General features: G+C 40.0%; 2 protein-coding genes across 3 annotated transcripts in view; both read right to left on the bottom strand.

Annotated features, from left to right (window-relative positions):
* Positions 1-870: 870 nt before the first annotated feature.
* vox (ventral homeobox) lies at positions 871-1803 on the bottom strand (the record flags this gene model as incomplete). The annotated part of the gene is made up of 3 exons (XM_079689937.1): positions 871-1116; positions 1223-1455; positions 1560-1803. The coding sequence occupies 3 exons, from the start codon at positions 1801-1803 to the stop codon at positions 871-873; spliced, it is 723 nt and encodes a 240-aa protein (XP_079546063.1).
* A 7417-nt stretch (positions 1804-9220) lies between these two features.
* kndc1 (kinase non-catalytic C-lobe domain containing 1) overlaps positions 9221-22243 on the bottom strand; it is a 71388-nt gene continuing 58365 nt past the window's right edge. The window contains exons 24-31 of one of the 2 annotated variants that reach the window (XM_079686882.1): positions 20490-20645; positions 19508-19711; positions 18694-18776; positions 17993-18146; positions 16410-16532; positions 15992-16051; positions 13333-13490; positions 9221-12029 (exon numbers count right to left, since the gene is read on the bottom strand). In XM_079686882.1, the coding sequence (XP_079543008.1) occupies positions 11801-12029; positions 13333-13490; positions 15992-16051; positions 16410-16532; positions 17993-18146; positions 18694-18776; positions 19508-19711; positions 20490-20645 (1167 nt within the window). In that variant the 3' untranslated portion in view covers positions 9221-11800. Of the gene's footprint in view, positions 12030-13332; positions 13491-15991; positions 16052-16409; positions 16533-17992; positions 18171-18693; positions 18777-19507; positions 19712-20489; positions 20646-22243 lie in introns of both variants that reach the window. The other variant, XM_079686881.1, reaches the window with a different exon arrangement.

The following is a 22243-nucleotide window of genomic DNA, read 5'->3' as shown; positions in this document are numbered from 1 at the left end:
AATTCCTTGGCAATAAATGGGTCACCCAGGATGTGATTGGACTGTAAAAAGGGGGACAATGGCCCTTCAGCCACTGAGTGTAAATACACATGAATATTACCTTTATTATCTCTAGTGTCTCCAAACCTCATCACACAATCAAGTTCTAACCCCAGGCCTCAGACTTCAAACCACAAATGAGATTATGTGCCACATAAAGACCCAGACTCAATGGAGCCAGGCCGAAGGGTGGGTGGGGGTCCCTGCTGTAAGTGTAAACTCACCAATGAACAGCTTAATTGGGACTAATTGTTGACCATGATCTCCCGTTAGCTGGCGTTTGAAGTGCAGATATTGGGACAAATAAGGCGCATTGGGGAGAGCATTTGGTCAGCCTTTGTTGACAGGTAAGGGGGGGGGGGGGGTACCGCAATGTCTGTATGGGACGCGCAAGGACAATTTAATGTGAACTCTAGTGATTTCATTGATAATGATTTGTTTGACTGGGCTTTGATATACTGAGAGATCCTTACAATGAGTTGTGATAGCTTTAATGGACAACTCCCATTTTTATCAGATCCCTTTCTTCCAACCTCCTCCTACTTTAAGACGAAATGCAGGATGATCTATTCATGGAGAAATAATCCTGCAATAAAGATAATATCATCAGCTTTATCTCCACATTTGTTCTTGTTATGTATGCAAAGCACAGAAAGTCAGATCCAGGGATTAGAAGATACACTTTTTTTAATTCAATGATAAATATACTTTTTATGTAAATTATATACAACTTTGATATAACATAATAATAATAAAAATTACACATCAAATACTCTGGATTGCAAGGGATTGTAAGTGTTTCGATTGGAAAAGTCTCTGGTTGTAAGTTCTTCAGTAGTAATGAGGGTTGTGGATCATGACGTGAGGAGGGCGCATCTGCTGCTGGAGGACCAGCCGCGGGACCGTGAGCGGGTAGAAGGCCGGGCCGGTGGCCGGGAAGTAGGGTCGCTGTCCGGCCATGCTGTGGTACTGAACCGGGGTCAGACGCTGGAACATCACCGGGGAGATTTGGGGAGCGAGGTAGTCCTGCACCTCCCGCTTGAGCTTCATTCTCCTGTTCTGAAACCAGGTTCGTACCTAAGAGAAGGCAAGGATACAGTTAGTCTCTAAACAAAAAACAATAAAGGAAACAAATAAGGAACATGGCATTATTTTTGGTGTTATTGTTGGTTTCTCTTCTTACCTGAGTTTCTGTGAGGTTGAGCTTCTGTGCTGTTTTCACCCTCTCTCCAGCATCAAGGTATTTGTGCTGGTTGAAGATTTTCTCCAGTTTGTTGATCTGCTCGAGGGTGAATTTGGTGCGCACTCGGCGCTGCGCTGCGTCTTTCTCCGCATCGCTGCCATCATCCACAGAGAGACACTCAGAGGAAGCCGCCTCGCTCTCATACCCGGAGGAATACCCGCTGGTATCTGAAACTGAAGGAAGGAACAGCTGGTTATACACCATTCTAGTGCGCTAAGCTTGACACATTTTTCTTTTAAATCAAAGAAATGCAGGCTGCCATGAGTAGTGAACTTACTTGGTGAGGTGCAACTTGTTGGATGGAAAGGTAAGCACAGGTTGGCGTCGTGCCCGCTGCTCTCTACTGATTCAACGGGCTTAGTGGCCCTGGGTTTTGGCTGCAGGTAACCCTTGCCAAAAGTCGGCGGACAGGGCTGTACCATGCAGGGGATGTGAGGTCTGCAGGCCGAGGCAGCATCCTCCGTCACCGCGGTGTGTTCGTGGCTCTGGGCCAGCCAGTCCACTGAAAAGTATTTCACCATGTTGCTGCTCAGTGACCTGTTAATCCACCGAATGTCAAAGGGAGAGTGTGATGCCAGCTCCTGGCCAGAGGCAGCTTTTATAGGGCCCCGGCCCTCGCCTACCATTTGCATATGTAGAGGCCATTGTTAACGCCTGATCGATCCCGATGATTAGGGCTTAATGGCTCGTTATTGAAGTCTTTACATATCCTGTGAGTGTGAAGACCTGGCGCCGCCAAGTCTGTGAGAACCCTCCTGAGCTCATACATTTGTCCGCCGCGACTGAAACCAGCGGCGGGAGGAACAGCTGGCTCCTGCAGAGGTGGAGACGCGCTTTCATGTTTCTGCTGCTGCATACAGTAGCCCGGGAGAGGTGTCAAAGCAGGCCTGGCTCAGTTACTGCTAACATTTGAAACATTACAACTGAATTTCTTCCTCACTAGTCCCCATATGCGCAACATTTGAGAAAGAAATGCATCTTAGAAATATTAAGTGTATATATAATGGGAACAATCCCTAATGTTATCTGAGACCAAGAAGAGTTCAGTCAATAGTTTTGAACATCTCTTTTAAAGCCAATATCTGAGCAGTAAGTCTCCAAATAGTGTCCATACTTGTAAAACATAAAAATAATTGTAATAACATTAAAGGACCCATGTCATGGCCATTTCTACTGATCATAATTCCATTGTTGAGGTCTATAGATTTAAATTGTGTAATTTTCCAAACTCACATTGGTTTCTCAGCATCTCTGTATAGTATGTGTATTCCCTCTCTGTCCTAAACGGCTTGTTGGAGCTCCTGCACCCCCCTCCCCTCCCTGTGAGCCCACTGTGCTCTGATTGGTCAGCTCACCAACTCTGTTCTGATGAGTCCACCACCGTTACAGCGGAACATCAGTGATTATGTGTTACAATAGGCGCTTTCACACTGGAGTACTTTTCCCAGTGTAGTTCCGATATAGTTCCGAAAATGTACGTTCACACCAGTGTTAATTTCGTCAACGAAAACTATGACGAAAAATGTTCGTCAACGACCTTTTTTACATGACTAAGACGAGACAATGACGAGCTAAACATAGATTCTTGATAACGAAAACTATGACGAAATGTATTTAGTTTTCGTTGACGAGACGAGACTGAAGTGTTAATGGTGGACCATCGGACATTCAAAATGCAGCATATTTCCCACAAAATGTTCCTCAAGTAAAAGTATAAAAGTAGCGACAATAAAAGTAGTCATTGTGCATATTGGTTCATTTCAGAATAATATATATGATATGTTTTATAATGATTGATTATTAAAATGTTCTCAAAGCTGGTAAAGGTGCAGCTAGTTTGAATGACTTTGTATGGGTAGCTTGTGAATTTACTCCGAGTGGAACTAAAGTCTGATTTAACACTTGGTTATATTTCACATCTTTCATCCAGATCTGTAAAGTAACTAAAGGGACTAAATACATGTAGTGGAGTAAAAGTACATCATTTACCTCTGAACTGTAGTGGAGTAGAAGTACTAAGTAGCAAAACATTTAAATGTAAAGTACAAGTACCTCAACATTTTTACTCAAGTACAGTACAATATAATAACATAATTATACATATTTTATTTATTTATTTCACATGTCAATAGAGCAATGTTAATTCGGTTAACAATTTGTTTAGTTTTTCCCTTTAAAAAATAACAAAAAGTACCTACAAGAATACCGTTAAAGTACCGGATCGATAAGCAGTTTTGATAAGAGTAGTGGTACCGTTAAAAACCTTAACGATACCCATCCTTATATATTACACAAGTAAAGTGTTAAGAGAATGAAATGTTGCTTTACGAATTTCAACACTTGATGCTGTCACATTGATTCCAATTTCAGATACCTGTATTTGCCTCACTGAATTAGTTTAAAGAGAGAAAACATTTTTACTAAAAGTTGACTAAAATGTAATTTTTCATCGACTAAAAGTTGACTAAACCCCATTTTCAGTCCCTGCTAGAGAGCAGGTACTTTCGTGGGAGAAAAAGGCTCCCATTTCTTTTTGGCTGGGCGGATTGCAAACCACGCCCCGTAAAACTCCAAAAACGTTTTGTGAAAACGCCATTTTATTATCCTCGCATTAGCATCATTAGCATTAGCATTAGCCCAGCGCACCAACGGAGAGAGACTAACTTATGGCAACACAAAAGAAAACATGGGAGTGGTGGAGTGATGAGGAGGTGTCGGCATTCTGGCGATTTACTCAGATTTACGGCCGGAATTCCCCGGAGTCCCCAACTCCGGGGACTTCCGGCTGGGGACTTCGGGTGGCAGTAGTTGAAGAGTTTATCGCCGGCCACTAGAGGGCAGTGTCACTGCTGTCGCTGCCCGGTTATGCCGTGCTCTGACCCGGTAGTGCCGAGCGGCCATTTTAGTTCAAACATTGTTCATTCACTCCGCCTCGAGTTGAGACGTTCGTCCACTCATTCATGTAAGACTGTTTCCACTATTATATTATACTATATATATATTATACTATTATACCCTGTTTCGTGGTATATATTTGTGTTGATTAAATTGCATGGATGTAATACTTTGTCAGCTTATCTTGCTGGATTACTCTGTTTCAGGGTGTCGTCATCCTTGTCAATACATTACCGAAACTGACATTGAGGAGTGTGTTTCTTCATGACGACACCATGGTCGTTGTTGGATGCCCTGAAGTTGTTTGCGGCCTGCCAGTAAACCCAAAGTAGAAGAAGAAAAAGTGACGTCAACAGGTTTCATTTGACTAACCCTCCCTCAGGGACTTATTCCGGTGTGAACGCGATCTGTAATTAGTTAATCAGAACTAAAGAGTTCTGATTAACTAAGTTCTTATGAACTAAGTACGGCAAAGTACTTGGTGTGAAAGCGCCTAATGGCGTTAGCAACCAGAAAATGACACCAGTAAGGACAAACAGATGAGAATGCTGCGTGCCGTGTTGGCGGGACGTTGCGCCGCTCGGCATAGTTCCACTTTAAGTATAGGATAACATTTGGAGGTACTTGTACTCCAGTGGAGTATATCCATGTTATGCTAATCTAACTTATAATTAACTATATTTTAATACCTCATTTTGTACTTTCACTTGGTTATGAGTTTGCACAAATCCTAGTTTCTGATTTAGTGCATACGTCGACCATCTGCAGCATCTGCTTTTGAATACATCAGTAACATGTGTCCAACCATATTATCATTGTGTCAGTATAGAGTTATGTGCATGGTTTCCGTTTTGGATGTGCATGGTGTTGCCAATACTTCTGTACTTTTTATTAAATAAATAAAACAATGACTTATTAAAGAAAACAAAAGACATGGACACTGTAATTTGACTTTTGATTGTGTTAATGTTTTTATCATGGCTTGAAAGCGTTATGTTTAAGCACCTAATAGTGATCCAGGTATTACTCATGGAATCTGTGGGGAATGATACATCGCAGCTCCATACTTCTGAGGGGGGGCAGTCCTTGATGGTTGGTATTGACATGTCCTCTGATCCCCCGGTGAGTGGTGGCGCCGGCGAACCGAGAGCCAGCGTTTGTCACAGGCGCTTCAAACATTGAAGATCAAAGGTATTACAGGAGCAACACAATTACTGCTGATTGTCGAGCCGTTCACATGTAAATATGCTAAACAAGCCACGAGGAAGCTGTTGGATGAGTAACAGTGTGGGGGGGTGCAAACAAGCCCATAGAGGGATTTGGTAATCCTTAAATTGACCGCATCAAACACCAAAGGCTGCAGATATAAGGAATGAATTAGGTACTAAAAGTAAAAAGCACAGTGCTGCTATTCTGGCAGTGACAGTGACAGGGAGGTCCGGGTTAAAGTAACGTGGGACGAAAGTAACGAGGAGATTTCCTCCGAGAATATCTCACGCATAACTCCTCAGTGGATGAGATAAATGACGTGCTCTCAGCATTTTACCAAAGTTTATCAGATTTTATTTTTGGGTCTGCACCCCAAAATAATGTTGTGTTTATGAACAATTTGCATTTATTTACGATTAAACCCATCCTGAAAAAAAGTAATGCGAGGCTAACAATATTATTGTAACTACATAAACTTTTGACATGCCAACATTATTGTCAGATTTAAATTGTTTTAATATACATACATACCATAGGCTACTCACATTCGTCAGATCATCACAATAATCCAAATGGAAATTTAAATCATGGATTCTAATGAATTAATCTTTAATCACCTCATATATTGCAATACAGTAATTTAACTTGTATAATAAGCAGTGGGCAGCTACTATAGGATTCTGATGCATTGCTCAAGGGAATTTGGTTGGCAGCCTATACGCAGGAGGTGAACTAAAGTGACTTAAACACTCCGTTGGTCCATTCTGGGACTTGAACCGGCGACCAATAATCAGTCCCCAGAGTAGGCTACTACCAAAATGTTTCTGCTTGCGACGTTTTATGTTAAAACTATCTGAAACTTTCCTTGATTAGGTCTCAATAAACCCAGACACCTTCTAGGCCTACCACAAGACAGAGTCGGACCTGTTTTTATTTTGCAGCCCCCCCCCCCCCAGAGATCCCCCCATGCAGCAGTTTAGGGACAATGGCACTAAACTGATCGTTTAGTTATATGACAGAGCAGATAAGGGCCGGCCCGCTGGTCTCTTTATCGGGGATCTGTGTCATGTGCTCCGGCCTCGAGCTCTTTATCTGCGGGCTTTGAAGATGCGCCCCGATGCTTCAGATTATAACAGCGTCACACTGCGCCCATTTCCTCCGCTCTGCTCTGTCTGTCCAGGAGAGATTGAGGGACTGTATTTTAATTCCTGCTGCCCAAGAGCACTGGGTGAAGGCAATTATCCAACACATTATCCCATGTTTTGTGCTGTTTGCAAGCCGGGAATGTTTACAGTAGGCTACATATTACCATTGTAAATATGAAACGTTTTCTGAAATCGTGTTACATATTTCAAATTAGGCATTCTTTTAGATGTAATTATTTGTACTACCTTGGATGTGTGCATTTGTATTTTGTATTTTATTAAAGGTAGGGTATGTACGTTTGAGAAACCGGCTCGAGATTGCTCGAATTTGAAAATACACGACCGGAGAAAATCTGCCACTTCCTTAAAGAGCCCCTCCTCCAACACACACGAACGTGCACATGACCAATGAGGGCACGAGATAAATGTGTGCACAGATGGAAGGCTGACATCCAGTTAGTTTAGCCGGGCCGTCTAAAATGATTGGTCGTGCTTTTTACAGTGCTACGGCTTCCACAGATGACATTTTTTAATGGATTTGTTGTCAAAGCACTTTAGATATTCATTGCTATCGGGATGTTAAGAGCATTACATGGAATATAACAACAAGTGTATCCCGAGCTGGTTTCTCAAACTTACCTACCCTACATGTAATGTTTGCTTGCCTCTTTATTAAACATGTTCCTCTATTAATATCATGTGTCTTTGGAATCCCCAATGCTTTTTATAAGTTTGATTTACCTCTTGTACTTTTATCAGTAGTTGTATTAGCTTATTTGGCTGTGTAGAATAACCCCTGTCTGCTTTAAATATCAAACTAGTGGATTCTAATTTACAATGCACATGAAATTAACATTTTTGGGGAGGAACACATTTTACGTATCGTGTCCTTTAAAAAAAAGGTATCTGTTATGGTGCATCTTGAATGGCATGGTCAGAGCTTTTTTATATCTAAAATCGAATAGCTTTCAGATAAATTGAGAAAAAAGTACAGTATTTTCTTCGCCTTGTGAAACAGATGTATAAATAAGCATGAACTCAAAATCTTCAGGTAAAGTGCATGTAGTCGTATCATCATTGAAGGTAATGTGCACAGGTGCAATACTGCTGCAGGTCAAATACATGCTTGATTATGTTCATACTGTTGCATTTCTTCTGTTGCCTTTGCCAGTAGGCAGAAACAGAGGTGTGGACTCACTTTAGTTCAGAATTTTGAATTGGAAGTCCAAAGAGAGTAACAGATTACATGTAACAGGATTAATCAGGGTGCAAAAAAATGTAACTGCATTTATTCCCCCTACAGTAACAAAAAAAAAAAGGAAATCAGATTACTGGTACATTTTTAAAATGTGAGGATTACTAGCAGGATTACAATGTTAGTAAAAACTAAAAGAGCATATTGTTTGTTGTAAAAGGATCAGATGTTCTCTCTTCTCTGTAAACCGCGCTGTTCAGCTAATACTTTAAGTGTGAATCTATAAGGCAGCTTTTCCTATTAATAAAATCATTTCTGATTCTAAAATGACTTGGTTTCTTCTTTTCTAAGGTTACATTGTTCTGTTGTTTTACATAATACACTTACATTTTCTTTTTTACAGGTAACTAGTTATTGTAACATAATTGTTTTAAAGTAACCCACCCTACCCTGCTCATCGCCCAAATATCAAAGTAATTAAAAAAGTTTGCCCCTAACCAATGAATCTGCTTTAATTTCCCTAATTATCGATAGCCATCCCAAGCAAGTCAACAAGGAATTTCCCAGATACGACTTTCTAGAACCAATCAACGGCATCCAAACATGTTGCAAGACCAAACCTTGAAGAACTCATGATGCATTACTGAGAGGCATCTACAAATACTTTGCAGTGGTGAGAAGACAAATAAAGACAGGATTAAAAACATACAGGTTGAAATTGGCGAAGAGAGCATCAGGACTTTTTCTCAAAGACTTGGGCCTTCGTACTTGAGTGCAATTACAAAATGTGTCTTGTGACTTGAAAAACAATGACTTGGTCCCATAGGCAGCACTACTCCTCCTATATCACGAAGAAGCCTGTTTTCAGTTATGTTATTGGAGTTTTATAAAAGTTTGTCCAAGGAGGTTTCATAATTTGAACGCAATATCACAGGAACAGTATGACAAAGCAGTGTACATGTATTTGTCTATTTAGAATTTTTTTTAATAATTGTCCTGTTCTGCTTCTTGGAGTTGTCCCTTTCATGTAGTGTGTTCTATAGGTTTGTGTGCTAGTAAACGGTCTGCAAAGGATAAAGTCCCTGTGACAGAGACAGAGGGTGAAAAGAGGTGCTGCAGCACAGGCATTATGAGAAAAATAAAGAGCTCTTTGAACATTAAAGCAAGGAGACATGTCATAGAGGCACTAAGTAATAAAGGTATTAACCTGAAATGAGCAAAATAGGGCCCCTTTAAAACTTTACAAATCATTTGCATCTAATGTGCAAGGCATAGGAGAGAGGCATTGAGAAAGCAAAGCCAAAAGGCAAAATCAAACTTATGTTAACAAGGGTCCTTGTCATCAGATGTTGAATTCTGGCTTAAAATATGAAGTGACTATCTCACCAAAACAAATCCTCGAGGCATAATTTAGAGGAGGAAATGCCAGAAATATCAATATGAAGTCATTCTATCATGGATATCGTCTGACAATAATACGCTTTGGCAACAAAGGGCATATCAAATTTCCTTTATTTGGCTAAATTAACAAGAGAGCAGGCAGAAACATATAAAAATAGACTGAACATCATTCCTCCCATTACATTCTGCACATAGGTTTCTCTGTATGGTATACCATACTGTCAAACACATAGCTTCTGCCCTTTACGGTGACTTTCAAATGCAAATATTTCACATTGTGCTCAGATTCATTTATCAATATACATCTTATATAATAAATTATTTGTAAACAAACTATGCATCATAGGTTAAGTAAAAATAAATGATCAATAAACCGTTAATTACATTTAACACAATATTAAGTTTGGTTTTACAAATAAAATGAATGTGAGCAACATCAAATAGATTTTATTTTTAACCCCCCTCCCATTCTGTCCCCTTTATGTCTCTGCTGGAAAAACACATTCCCAGAACTGATACATATATAAAGTCATATTTAGGAATATGCAACTCAAAGGTTCAATTTAAACATAGACAAGAAGTGGACTTCAGGGTCCTTACGGTCATTACAAACCTGGAAAAGTCATGGAAATTCAAAATGCTAATTCCAGGACCTGGAAAAGTCATGGAAATGTAACTAAAGTTGCATCAAATATAATTTATATTTTATCTAATCGCTGAAATAGTAATACTACAATGATAATAAATACTGTATCGTATAGTAATGAAACGTAGAATGGCATTTAACTGACGAGGTGTTTCGCTGGTGAGAGATTGTAGTTGCTTTAGCCTGTAGGAGCTAGTAAGCCTACTATTGGATTTGTTTTAGATAGGCACAACATGTTGTAGACCTTATTTTCCTATTCCATGTTCAAATAAAACATTTTCAGTGGTACCGCTGAGAGAGTAATTTTTTTGGTCATGGAAAATTAGGTAAAGGTCATGGAGAAGTCATGGAAAAGTAATTGAAAATCATTGGTTAAAAAGTGTATGAACCCTGGGACTTGTTTGTCTATCGGTTTAGGAAGGGTCATTTTGAAGTCTTCAGTTTGGCCTTTTGGCTGTTACCATGCTTTTTAAGCAACCATCATGTTACAATGAACTTGAATAAACTGAAAACACAATCAAAAGGGTTAAGGTTATCTGATGAAGAAGAACCAAAACACCCAAACCAGACAACACCTGTTACTCAAAAGGTAGCCCCACCCTAAAGCTATATATTTGACTCTTCTCTATTTTATCCTAAATTAGATCATACTTTACAAAATTAACATCATGCAGCTAGAAAGCTAGCCATGAAGAACATCCACAAATGACAACGAGGTAAAAAATATAGAGAAGTGGAGTCATATTGTCATAGACTTCTATTCAATCAGACTCTTTTTGCAATACAGTCTTGCCTTCTTTCCAGGAACAATGCAGGTGAAAAGCACAAAGGTGAAACGCACTGTCAAGCCATAGGAAGAGTCAGGGGATTTTGAATTATTCTCAAGGGACTGTTGATATTTGCACAGCATTTCATAGACATCTATCAAATAGTTGAGACATTTTAGTCTGGACCAAAGTGTCTTCTTGGGTCAGTTGATTATTTCATTTAGTGGTGCATAGTCCTAAACAAAGTTACAATTGATATTATAACCATGATACACAGTGAGGCTGAGGTTTTTGGGGGCCCGTGGTCTCAGGCGTGGTGCCTTCTTTGCACATGTTGGTATTCTAGCCTCCATGTTGGACATGCAATGCTGCCATGCTCTGTGTATGAAGCCTTTAAAGCTAAACAAAAAACAAAAAACAGGGTCATTTCACAAAAGATTAAAAAAGTACAATATATTAGCTGAGAAAGAAAAAAAATGCTGGAATCAGAAGCAAACACTTTACTAAAGGTTTACATGTGTAGTCTTACAAATAAAATTGTCTCAACTGATATATTGACTTATCACAAAGCCAAGTTGTATACTCGATTCTGATTCAATTGGGACATACCAGAGGTGGTTCATTCTCGCTAACAGACCATTGCTAAGGAGAATCAAGGGAGATACTATGTGCACATTGTGCAGTCAAATCACTCTGCAGAAATCATCTGTGGACAACCAACATTCATTTTCTCCATCAGAGAAACACCATGGAACACTTTTTGAATATTCATTTTTTATATTTGTGGAGAGCACAACACTTTGGATTCATGATGGCTGAACTGTCCCCAGTGAAGAAAAATAAAAAGAGCGCAAGAGACCTGGACGTCAGAGAATTCAACAGACAGGAAGTAAACACTAACGGGAACAGCAGAAGAAGACAGACAGGAAGTAATCACTAAAGAGAACTTCTCAAAAAACAGACATGGATGATCATGGATGATCATCATCAATAAAACCATTTAAAATCAAAATTGCTGGTCAAGTCATTGGTTTATTAAGTGTGTTGCTGTGTAATACTTTTTCATGAATGACTGCTCCGCTGCACATTATCCCTTACTTAAGTTAAGGTTCTTTTGACAGATAGTGTATATGACAGCAGTTTCTAAGTCCACAAGGTTCTGCTGCCAGGACAACAGAGGCTTTGAGGGTCGGGGCCCGGGCTTGGGGCCTCAGTCAGGAGGTGTTGACCTGGTGTCTGGCACTGGGCCTGGGGCAGGGCTCATTGGAAGGTGGCCTTCACCCTCCTCAGCGTTTTCTGGATCCTCCGCGCTTGCCGCTCGCTGGACTGCCGGAAGTCGGCGTCGTTGTCGGCGGCCAAGAGGTGGAGGTCAGAGGTGGAGAGGCGGGCCTTGCGGCTCCGAAGGTAGGCTTGCAGGTCCAGGTCCGGGCTGTAGGGGTACACCGCCTCCTGGAAGGCGTGGACCTGGCTCACAACCTTAGCTATGCTCCTTCAGCCAAGGACGGGTGGATGAAGAGGGAATAAAGAACAGAAACATGAAATGGGATTTTATCTAGGTGCAAATTACACTCAAGTTTCCCTCCTGGCAGCATCATCTGCTTTCTCTGTGACCTGATTTGGAGCCAAACCTTGGTCCACAGGAGCCAGCTGTGTTCCTGCCCCCCCCTGCTCGGACCCCCTGACCCCAGCATCTGGCTGCAGCCCATCTCCTCTCAGCATCTGGACCCAAACCTCTTTTCCAATCAAACCCCATCCCACGGGCGCCATCTGGTGCAACACTGGCACCCCTACCAACAACCCCAATCCAACAGCTGTGCCATTACCATCCATCCGCCACTTGTTGTGACCTCAGCATCTGGTCGGCCATATTGGATTGAAGGAGAAGGACACAGGAAAATGTGTCCTCATACAGTGAGCTGGCCGACTTAGAGAGAGATGGATTTTTGGAACGTGGGAAGAGAGCTACCTTTCCAGTTAACTGTTAATATAGTACATCACTGAGAGGTACTGTATATCAGGATTAATGTGGAGCAGATGATTTAAAACGAAATGTTTTACATGGCTGTTTGATGAGAGGTTAATTTGTATTCTCTGTGTCAGTATTACAGTTGTATACTGTAAACACTTTTGTTATCAGCCTAATCAGAGGGACTACAGTGCAAATGCTGTGTGTAAATGTGTCCATTTATATTAGTTTGTAAAGCAACTTTGAGTCCTACAAAAGCGCTATAAATATATAATGTATTCAATAGTATTATATTATATGTATTATATGTCCATATATGTGTTTTCCAATTTAACAGAATGTAATCAGGCTTGCAGTAACAAGATGACTTAATCAGGGTACCAAACTGTATTCCCTTAAGAGTGACAGTAAAAAAAAGTGTAATCAGATTACTGGTACATTTAAAAAAAGAAAAGGGAGATTGCCAGTAGAATCACAATGTTACAATACATCTTAAATAAAGCTCAATATATTATAGATAGACGTCCTGTCTGAATTTTATTTTTGGTTTTTATTTAGGCTGATTTCAATCTTCTTTATTTTAGTAAGTATTTTAGTAAGTAAAATTAATTTTCTTTGATTTAATTGTATAAACCACTGATAACATTTATCTGTGTAGGAATTCAACAGACACTGGAATGGAATGGCTGCCATAAATGTGGGGATTGAGATTTAAAAACAATTTGGTGTGGTCTCTTATTTTCCAGAGCTGTATCTTTGAAAGTAGTTGAACACCTGATTTAGTAGGGCCAATAGCAGATATGCTCAAGAGGCTGATCGCCCTCACCTGAGCTTGGTCCACTTGTAGGCCCCAGTAGTGAGGGTGAAGGCACCGATCTCCTGCTGCTGCACGTGCATGGCCAGGATGTGCGCTGACGGCAGGGTGGGCCTCCTCCTTGTGTGCTCCCCCCCCATCAGACACAGGTCGTCGCTCTTCAGGAACATCTGAGGACAGAGACATTTATCTGCACAGTCAATATATGGAGATAGATTTATCCCAATATCATTTGTCTGAACAGATCAACAATCCCTGTGTAAGTGTGGGTTCAGCTGAGTCGCTCCGCTCTCTGCCGGCTGCAGTGTGACTGGACGCTTGGTGCAGGGCCGTAGCTAAGTATTTGAGGAGCCTAAGATAATATTTAAAATTATTCCCTTTTAGTCAATCTATTGTTTTCTTCAATGCTTTGAGAAGCTTGTGGACATAGATGAGAGCAGCGCTACGTCACTTCCTGGTGGAATTAAGGCCTGTCCACTTTCCGGTGAAAACAAGGCACCTGGGCCAAGCGGTAAACAATAGTTTCTTCACGCCTAAAAGCTGCTGTGTTGTATATTGCACCTCAAACAACAAACAAATCGATTGATTGACTTCCTCTACAGAAAAAGGACAGTAATCGAAACAATGTAATTCAGAAATCCCAGTTTAAGTGTTGGTCTGCAATAGGGGATCGATGTCCTCTATTGATTTAAATTAAACCATTAATGGAAGCCGATCATCGGTCTCCAATAACATTTTCTAATAGTTTGCCTGTCCGACCATCATAATTGGGTTTCTTGTAGATAAAAAAGGCGTCGTATTATAAAATGTTTAAAAAAAAAATGCAGAATCTGTATTAACCATCAGTCAAATGACAGCAAGTGTTTTCAGCAAAAAAGGGGCGTGGCCTTGTGTAGAGGGAAAGTACCCAGATGACTTGCTCTCATCTATAGTGGCAAACACAAAGTTACACTCTATAGTGAGGGGCCAATATTGTACTATTTACTTCACTACATTTAGTCCTTTAGTTTACGTTCTGATCCTTTGAGCTTTTACCTCTCCTCGCTGCCCTCTCTTCCCAAGCCGAGGCAAACGGCCTTGGGAGAGCTTTTTATCTTTCCAGTATGATAAGATTGACCCTTTCTCTGTGCTTGGGCTTCAACCACAGCTGTGTCTAGATATGACTATAAAACAATGTTTTCCTCAGACAATAACAGGACAGTTTGACTCGCACGGGACAGAACTGGCAAAGACGATTTTGCCCATAGGAGTGGTTAAAGGGGCTCCTTTTCAGGTTCATATCAGTATTTACTGCCTCTACTGTGACATGTCTCCATGCTTTCATGCCTGTACTGCAGTACCTCTTTTCACCCTCTGTCTGAAACCAGACTTTGATTGGTTAGCTGACCGGCTCTGTTGTGATTGGTCAGCCGCTTAGAGATGTAACACTCGTGCTTATATTGGCTAGCGCTCCAACATTGTATGTAGTGCTGCGTACCGGTACGCCGAACCGGTACTGGACTTGTAAAAAGTTTCGGTTCAAGTCCGGTTGAAACCGGAACGTCGGGAACCGGTACTTACGTATATTCTCCTTTTTGTTCTAAACCATCTAAAACCTTCCATAGATCGAGAAATTTGCGCTGAGAAAAGACGAAAAACATTGTTTTGGCTTCTGATATGGCGGCCATTACTGAACTCACGAAGTCTCGCAAAAATATCGCAACTGCTCGCGAGATCTGTGTGACGTCAAGGGAAGCTGGCTTAGACATAGTGGACACTGAAAGCGTGGGATACTGGTTGCCATATATGGTAGTGTAGCTAAGCTAACTCCTTTATATGTATGGTGATATAGTGTCTGCCGAAAGAGCAACACTTCACCCAGACAATGTCAATATGCTGTTGTTCTTGAACAAGAACACATAGTCTTGTACTCTTGCATATTGAGTCTTGTATGTACATCACTATGTATGTAGTTGTGTTGTGTAGTTAGTAACACATGTAGAGTTCTAGAAAAGACATGGTGTAGACACAAGTTGGAAGGGGGCACAATAAACCTGACGAGTTTGAATTTGAGTTGATTATGAGTTTATTTTCAATTGATAATTAGCTCACAGTAAGTTCACTTTAGTTACTCACACAACTTGACACAAGTCCGGACTTATAAGTCCGAACCTGAACCTGAACCTCTGGACTTGAGTCCGGACCTGAACCTGAATGTGAGTCCAGGTACACAGCACTAATTGTATGTGATAAGAGTTTAAGGGGCGGGACATCTCCAAGCAGTTGACCAATCATATCAGAGCCAGCCAGCTAACCAATCACAGAAGACTGGGATCTGGTTTCAGACAGAGGGTGAAAAGAGGTGCTGCAGCACAGGCAGTATGAGAACAATATAGGGCTTTTTGAACATCAAAGCATGGAGACATGTCCCAGAAGAGGCACAAAAAAGTAATATGAAAAAATATGAACCTGAAAATGAGCAGAATATATATTCATATCAAATCTGAGTTCTTCCTCCACCACTGGTAGTTTGATGCATCAGGTTCTGTTGGGGCTAACTTTCAGCAGCAGAGCAGCTGTAGGAGGAGCTGTTTTTCTATCGATTTGTTTGCCCTGCAGCCAAGTTTCACAATATGTGACCAGCCTAGCCTTCAGTTACAAACAACATATGTGTGTGCTTGACGAAACACACCTGCACAGCTCGTAGCTCCTCCAGGATCTCACACACCTTGGAAGACAGATGTTTCCAAGCCTGTTGGCAAGAGAGGAGAAAGTTTTATTTCTAAAAGAAACACTTATTATAAGCTGGATTCAACACAACACATGAGTCAATGAATGTAACCCATGGAAATATGGAAATGTCTTATATATATTCTCAACACTGGTGCCTTTTGTGTGTGTATATTACACCTATTCAACGTTCCTCCTCGCTGCGCTCACACTTTCTACATCTAATTTGAATGCATTAATGCAAATTTCTCATTTGTGAAAGTAATTAAAATTCACCCAATTCAATCACGGCAGAAGAAAAACATTGACCTGCAGGGCATGTGACTTATTGCAGCGAAGCAGAGTTCTGGTGAGGAGGGATTTATGAGAAGCAGCCTTACTGGTAATTGCCTGACAATCACGTTCTCCACACCTCCGAGGACCTGCATGGCTGTGGCGAAGTTCCTCGACTCGTAGCAGTGTTTTCCTATCCACAGGAACTTGGTGAGTAGAGCCACCTGTGTCTGCAAGAGAGGAGAGCTGCGATAAAACGACTAAACAAGGCAAAATACAACAGTAGTGTGCCGAAAGACTAACTAACGTAGTACAAGAAATGGGACCTAAATGGGTGTCTCAGAAAATACATTGGGAACAATCAAGTTCAGAGTGGTGCAGGGATAACGTATTTTTTGGCTGACCGGGATGTTAGCATTGCAAGGGCTCCCTCTACTGAAAGCAATACAATAAGATCTGTGGCAAACACACATTTATGATACTTATAGCTTTGCTTCAGCAGGATCATTTTTAACATATTAAAACCACTTTTATAAATCAGCAGAAGTAAAAAGCTAACGTTAGGCTAACTACATCTCTGGGTGTTCTCGAGTAAAGTTGCTCCAGAGCCACTATTTCACACATACTACGTCATCGAGTGCCGCCGAAGTCCAATGTCCAGCATACTTGGAATTCTACAGAGCCCGGCGTACTCATGGGCGTACTTCGTTTGGAGAAATGTTGAGGCTGCACATGTGTAAACTCCGCGGTCTTAAAATCCCCACAATGCTTTGCGCACGGACCAATTTCCCCAAATCTATGGCGGAAAATGTAAGGCGGGGCCTCTAATATGACGCACACTTGCTCGCCTGTTCCACTCTTCGTTTTCCGAATGCCAGGTAGTATTCTTGCCTCGCTTCTGAAGCAAGTGACTCGGAAGACATGTGCTACCAAGCAAACGTACTCGACATTGAGAAACACCCTGTGTCACCACCGGTAAGCTAAAAACGGCTAATGTTTAGCGGAGACGTTTAGTAGTATCATTTAGTCATTTAGTCTGGTTAGTGTTGGCTCTCTATGACATCACAACATAAAGTATATGCAGTGTGATAAATCATATGGAAGATATTCTATAAGCATGATGTTATGGGAAATGGGTTTGGAGACAGTTGCTCCATATTAGAATAAAATACCTTAAAAGTAAATACTAAAATAAAAAGTGGAATAAAAACATTTATATAAACTAAAGAAGACAAAGTAAAAATGTGCATACCAATATAAAATAAAATTGAAGAAAAATATGGATACAAACATTAAACAAAAAAAGAAAAAAAAAAAGAGAATAAGAATATTTAAATATCAAATCATAGGAAGGTAACATTACCAATAAAAGATAAATAAAAAATAAGATAGAAGACACATATTTAAACTTAAGTTCATTAAAATGTCCAATAGAAGATAATTACATAAGGAAAATGATACAAACATGTCCAGAAAAACACAGTATTTATATAAACACAAATACAAATCTGCACATGTTACTGCAATATATAACATACAAGAGAATTGTTCCGGGTTTCATACCAATGTGATCAGTTCTTTGTGTATGAACTATTCAACCAGGAGACTACAGACACATGTTGAACGTCTGGCTGCTGTCCGTTTTTATTTCCCAGCGACCATCACTTCCCTGCGTTCTCTCTCCTCTCACCTTGGCCGAGTCACAGATGACTATTTCAGCAGAGATCCAGTTAGCCACACTGTCAGCGTATGAGAGCAGCTGCTGCAGGAAGCTGTCTGAGGGGGGCTCCTCACACACAGGGAGACCACCGCCCTCTGCTGGGGGACCGTGCTGAGACACATTCCTGCTGGAGAGGGGGGACAGTGATCTGGGAACTGTTTACTAGAAATGATCACTGGTGGAAGAAGATATTTAACTCAAGTAAAAGTAGAAATATATTAAATTAACTGGGATATAAAACAGAATACTCTCTTTTCTACCACATGTATTTCTTTTGATTTATTTAACAATACGATTTATTTATTTGAAGAATAACTCCGAAGGTAGATGTTCTATTGTCCAACCCATTAGTAAATGACAATTTAGTTTTTTGCATTATCATATATATATATATATATATATATATATATATATATATATATATATATATTTCTATTCACTTTTTTCCCTTTACCTAAAAAAAAAAGAAATACTTAGGATACTTTGTCTTATTTTATTTACAATATATATAATAGAATGATTCCTATACTGTATGATATTGTGTGTTCTGTGTTGCACTTGAGATTTGTTATATAATAAAAAAGCTTGGAGGTTGATCGCACTTTTTGTTTGTCACTTTGGATGAAAGGACAAATGAAATATAATGTGTAAGGCTGGAACATTATACTCACTTGTTTGGGGCGGAGACTTTGTCCCGGACTCCTTGAATTCTGGAGTTGAGGAAATGAACTGGATGACATCCCTGGAACATTTCCTACAAAACAAAGTTCAGTTTTGGACCAGGAGGTTATTGTATGCATATAGGCATGTCTCCCTCTAGTGGTGAAAAGAGGCAAAAACAACAATAACAACTTAAAGATTAATATGTTCAAGGTTTTAATGCTTTAAATGCACAATAGCTACAGCATCATTTGGCTATGAAAAGTCCCAGACTTCTCCAATCACGCAACATTCAATATAATTAGGACAAAAACAAATAAAAAATAGTGCAAGAGGAAATAGAAATAAAAATACACATAAGAATTAAATAAAACATTTAAATGATATTGAATTACAGCTATATATATATTGAAAGTTAAAGTAAATGTAAATTCATGCAAGATGAAAAATAAATAACATACAATAAAAAAAGATATAAAATAAAATAAAATAGATGAAATAGTGCAAGAAGAAATATACATACAATACTAATAACAGTAATTCAAAATAAAAATAATAAAAATAAAATAGTGCAAGAATAAATAGAATAGAAATAGAATAACATACAAACAAATAAAGTAAAAGTAAAAATAACAATGTAATAGTGAAAGAGAATGTTGAAGTAAATGCAGAATTAAGTAATCTACATGCAAAATTAATTGAATGTAAAATGTGATACTGTACAGTGATATTGGAATACTGCTTAATGCAATAATAAATACATACGCAGAATGTATACAGTGTATGTGTTAAAGAAGTAAGGGAGGGGGATGTGGAGCTGTGTACCTGCTGCAGGAGGGTGAGCTGCTGGGCGACGTGCTGAGCGCTGCACTCATTCTGGCTGAAGGGGATCCGCTCCTTGCTCTGCAGGAACACGGTGGAGAGGTCATCCGCCAGGGAGCCGTAGCAGGGCATGGGCAGGGCCATAGCAACGGAGAAGGCCTTGTCTTTAGACATGGCAGAGGGCTCCACCACCCGGGAGAATGTCCACTAAAGAATCAAGAGAGAGATTTGACAAGAGAGGATGCATTGCTCTGAATTACATGAACAGAGATGTAGCAAACTATACAAATCTGGCTAACAGGGCAGCAACTAACAATCATTTTAGAGTAATACAATAACCATTTGATCTAGGATCATGTCAGAAAATAGCAACAAATGTCCATTCTTGTTCAAGGTGATGTCTTTGAGGATCTTTCCACACCTTAAAATATAGGTTATTACATCTGTTAAATTGTACTCATTTCATCCAATGAGTATTTGCTAATCATGAAAGCATCATGCACCAGTTGGCACTCATGACATTTAGGTTTGGATCAAACGTAATATGTGTATGTCTCTTAATGTCCACTATGTTTGTATATGTACATGTATGCGGAACTGCAGGACGGAGTCAAAAAAAAAAGTCCTTACGGGGACAATAAAGTATATCGTATCATATCGTAAACTGAAAATTAAAGACAAAACAGAGAGGAGTAAAACGCCCAAAATGTTTTATTTTGTCATGTAAAAAGCACTTTCTGCCATTTTAATAACAAAGGTGTGGAGAGACATTGCAGTCTTTGCCTCATTCATCAGATGTATCTTTAAATCTTTAATACTTATATAGCTTTGAACGTTTGGTTTGATTAAATACCGTAAAAAAAAAAGTCATGGACTTATCACCCTGCTGCATCACATTGTAATGTGGTTGACCACAATTGAAAACCTCAAAAGACACAGATGGACAGAGTTATTGTTTGGTAGAATTGATGATAGAGATACTGACCTTTCTTCCAAGATCCTCAGTGGATGAATGCACACACACAGAATCATCATCTTCCTGAAAGCTGAGGAGGCTTTCACTTCTGTGGCTCCACATCGTGTAAGCAGGGGTGTGGAGAGCAGAAAGAAGGAACTCCCCCCGACTGTCCACAGGAATCACCTGAGGAAAAAGAATACATGTGAAAACTACTTAGGGGTACAATCTAAAATAACTATTTCTGTCTTTATTTTATTTAAGTCTTTCAAGCTGTTTAAAATATGTAGCGCGCATGTATGGGTTTTTGTTTACCTACTAAGTACAGTCTTAAAGGAAGATCGCAGGTTTTTTAGCTTTTATTCATTTTAAATGTGTATTTCGGGCCCTACATGTATACAAAGCGTAAGGAAATTATAAGGTGCTGTATAACAGAACAGGTACATAATAGAACTGTACTTGTTATTGTAAAATGTTTAAATTGTAAGTTTGATATCATAACCTTCAAGTAAACTTTAATACTTGAAGATTTGTTATGTTTGAAACAACCAATGTAGCTACTCCTGGGAGTTTAAGTGTGGAGCTGATGTGAAAGTTGAGCTGCAAACACAGCGCTAGCCTCGGCTAAGTTGCTAGCTAACACTATCCAGATCAAACTGTTGAGTTTGAGGCTGTATGCCTAAAAACTATACCAAAAATTGTGTACAAATATGGAGATGGTTTTTCGTTCACAACATGTTGAAACATGTTCAAATGTTGAGGTGTGTTCGCAGTTACAAGCTGTAATAATAAAGCCGCTAACAGCTTTAGCTTGCCATCTTTTGGGATCTCAGTTAGCCGAGTTGATCATTTCTCCGGCGCTGTTGTGCCTGCTCAGTCTTTATTTGTATTCCATAGTTAAGTTATTGGCTGCCAAATACAACCAAAAGAAACAAGAACAAACTTTAAGATAGTTTAGCTAACGCTCAGGGGTGGGCAAACCTTTTTGCTCGGGGGCCACTATGAGTTTTAAAATGTGTCAGACGGGCCGGGCCAGTAGCAGATCGTGAAAAAATATTTAGCACTTCGGCACTCATTTTCGACTTTTCTTTTCTTTGGTCCACTCATTGTTACAGATGCAGGTTCAAAAGTGAATTAGGTTCAAAGGTGAATTATTGCGTCATCGTTTGCATCATGACGTAACCGTTTACGTGCCTTCTTATGACCCACACAGTGTTTTACGTCGCTGATTTTCTCCGCAACACCGCTCAGAACAACATCAATAGAGGACTGCGTCGGCTAGTTTTTAATCATACGAAGCCAAAAACTACTCCAACCTTATACCTTTCTCCAAAGTGCCGTGGTGCATTGTTTATGAATGTGGTTCAGCTGCATTACTGCCCGCTGCAGTGCTCCTCGTCTACCGGAGTTTATTCTCCCGTTAACTCGCGGCAGCGGCCGCTGTAAAGTATTCACTGTCTGACTGTCACACAAGCAGCTGATAAATATCCCCCAAGCCCATAACTGAATGTGTTTCAGTCTGAATTGACGCTGTTATGAAAGTTTCTCTGACATTCTACAGGTGATGTTAGCTAATCAGACTATCTTGACTACTTGTTGCTATCATATTGTGGCATAAGCCGTTTTCTACATGCATATTTTACCGGCGCAGTTTTCGTTATGATTTTACTTGTGATGGCCACATGTAGCCCATGTATTGGTTCCATCCGATAGCTGCAATAATACAAACAACAGGAAACCGTCTGCCTGCTCTTCACAATGGTCAATAACAGTGAACGGAGTAA

The sequence above is a fragment of the Notothenia rossii genome (genome assembly GCF_949606895.1).
Source record: "Notothenia rossii genome assembly, chromosome: 6".
Classification (NCBI taxonomy): domain Eukaryota; kingdom Metazoa; phylum Chordata; class Actinopteri; order Perciformes; family Nototheniidae; genus Notothenia; species Notothenia rossii.
Note: the sequence above shows the minus strand (reverse complement) of the source record. Positions and strands in the feature narration are given on the sequence as shown.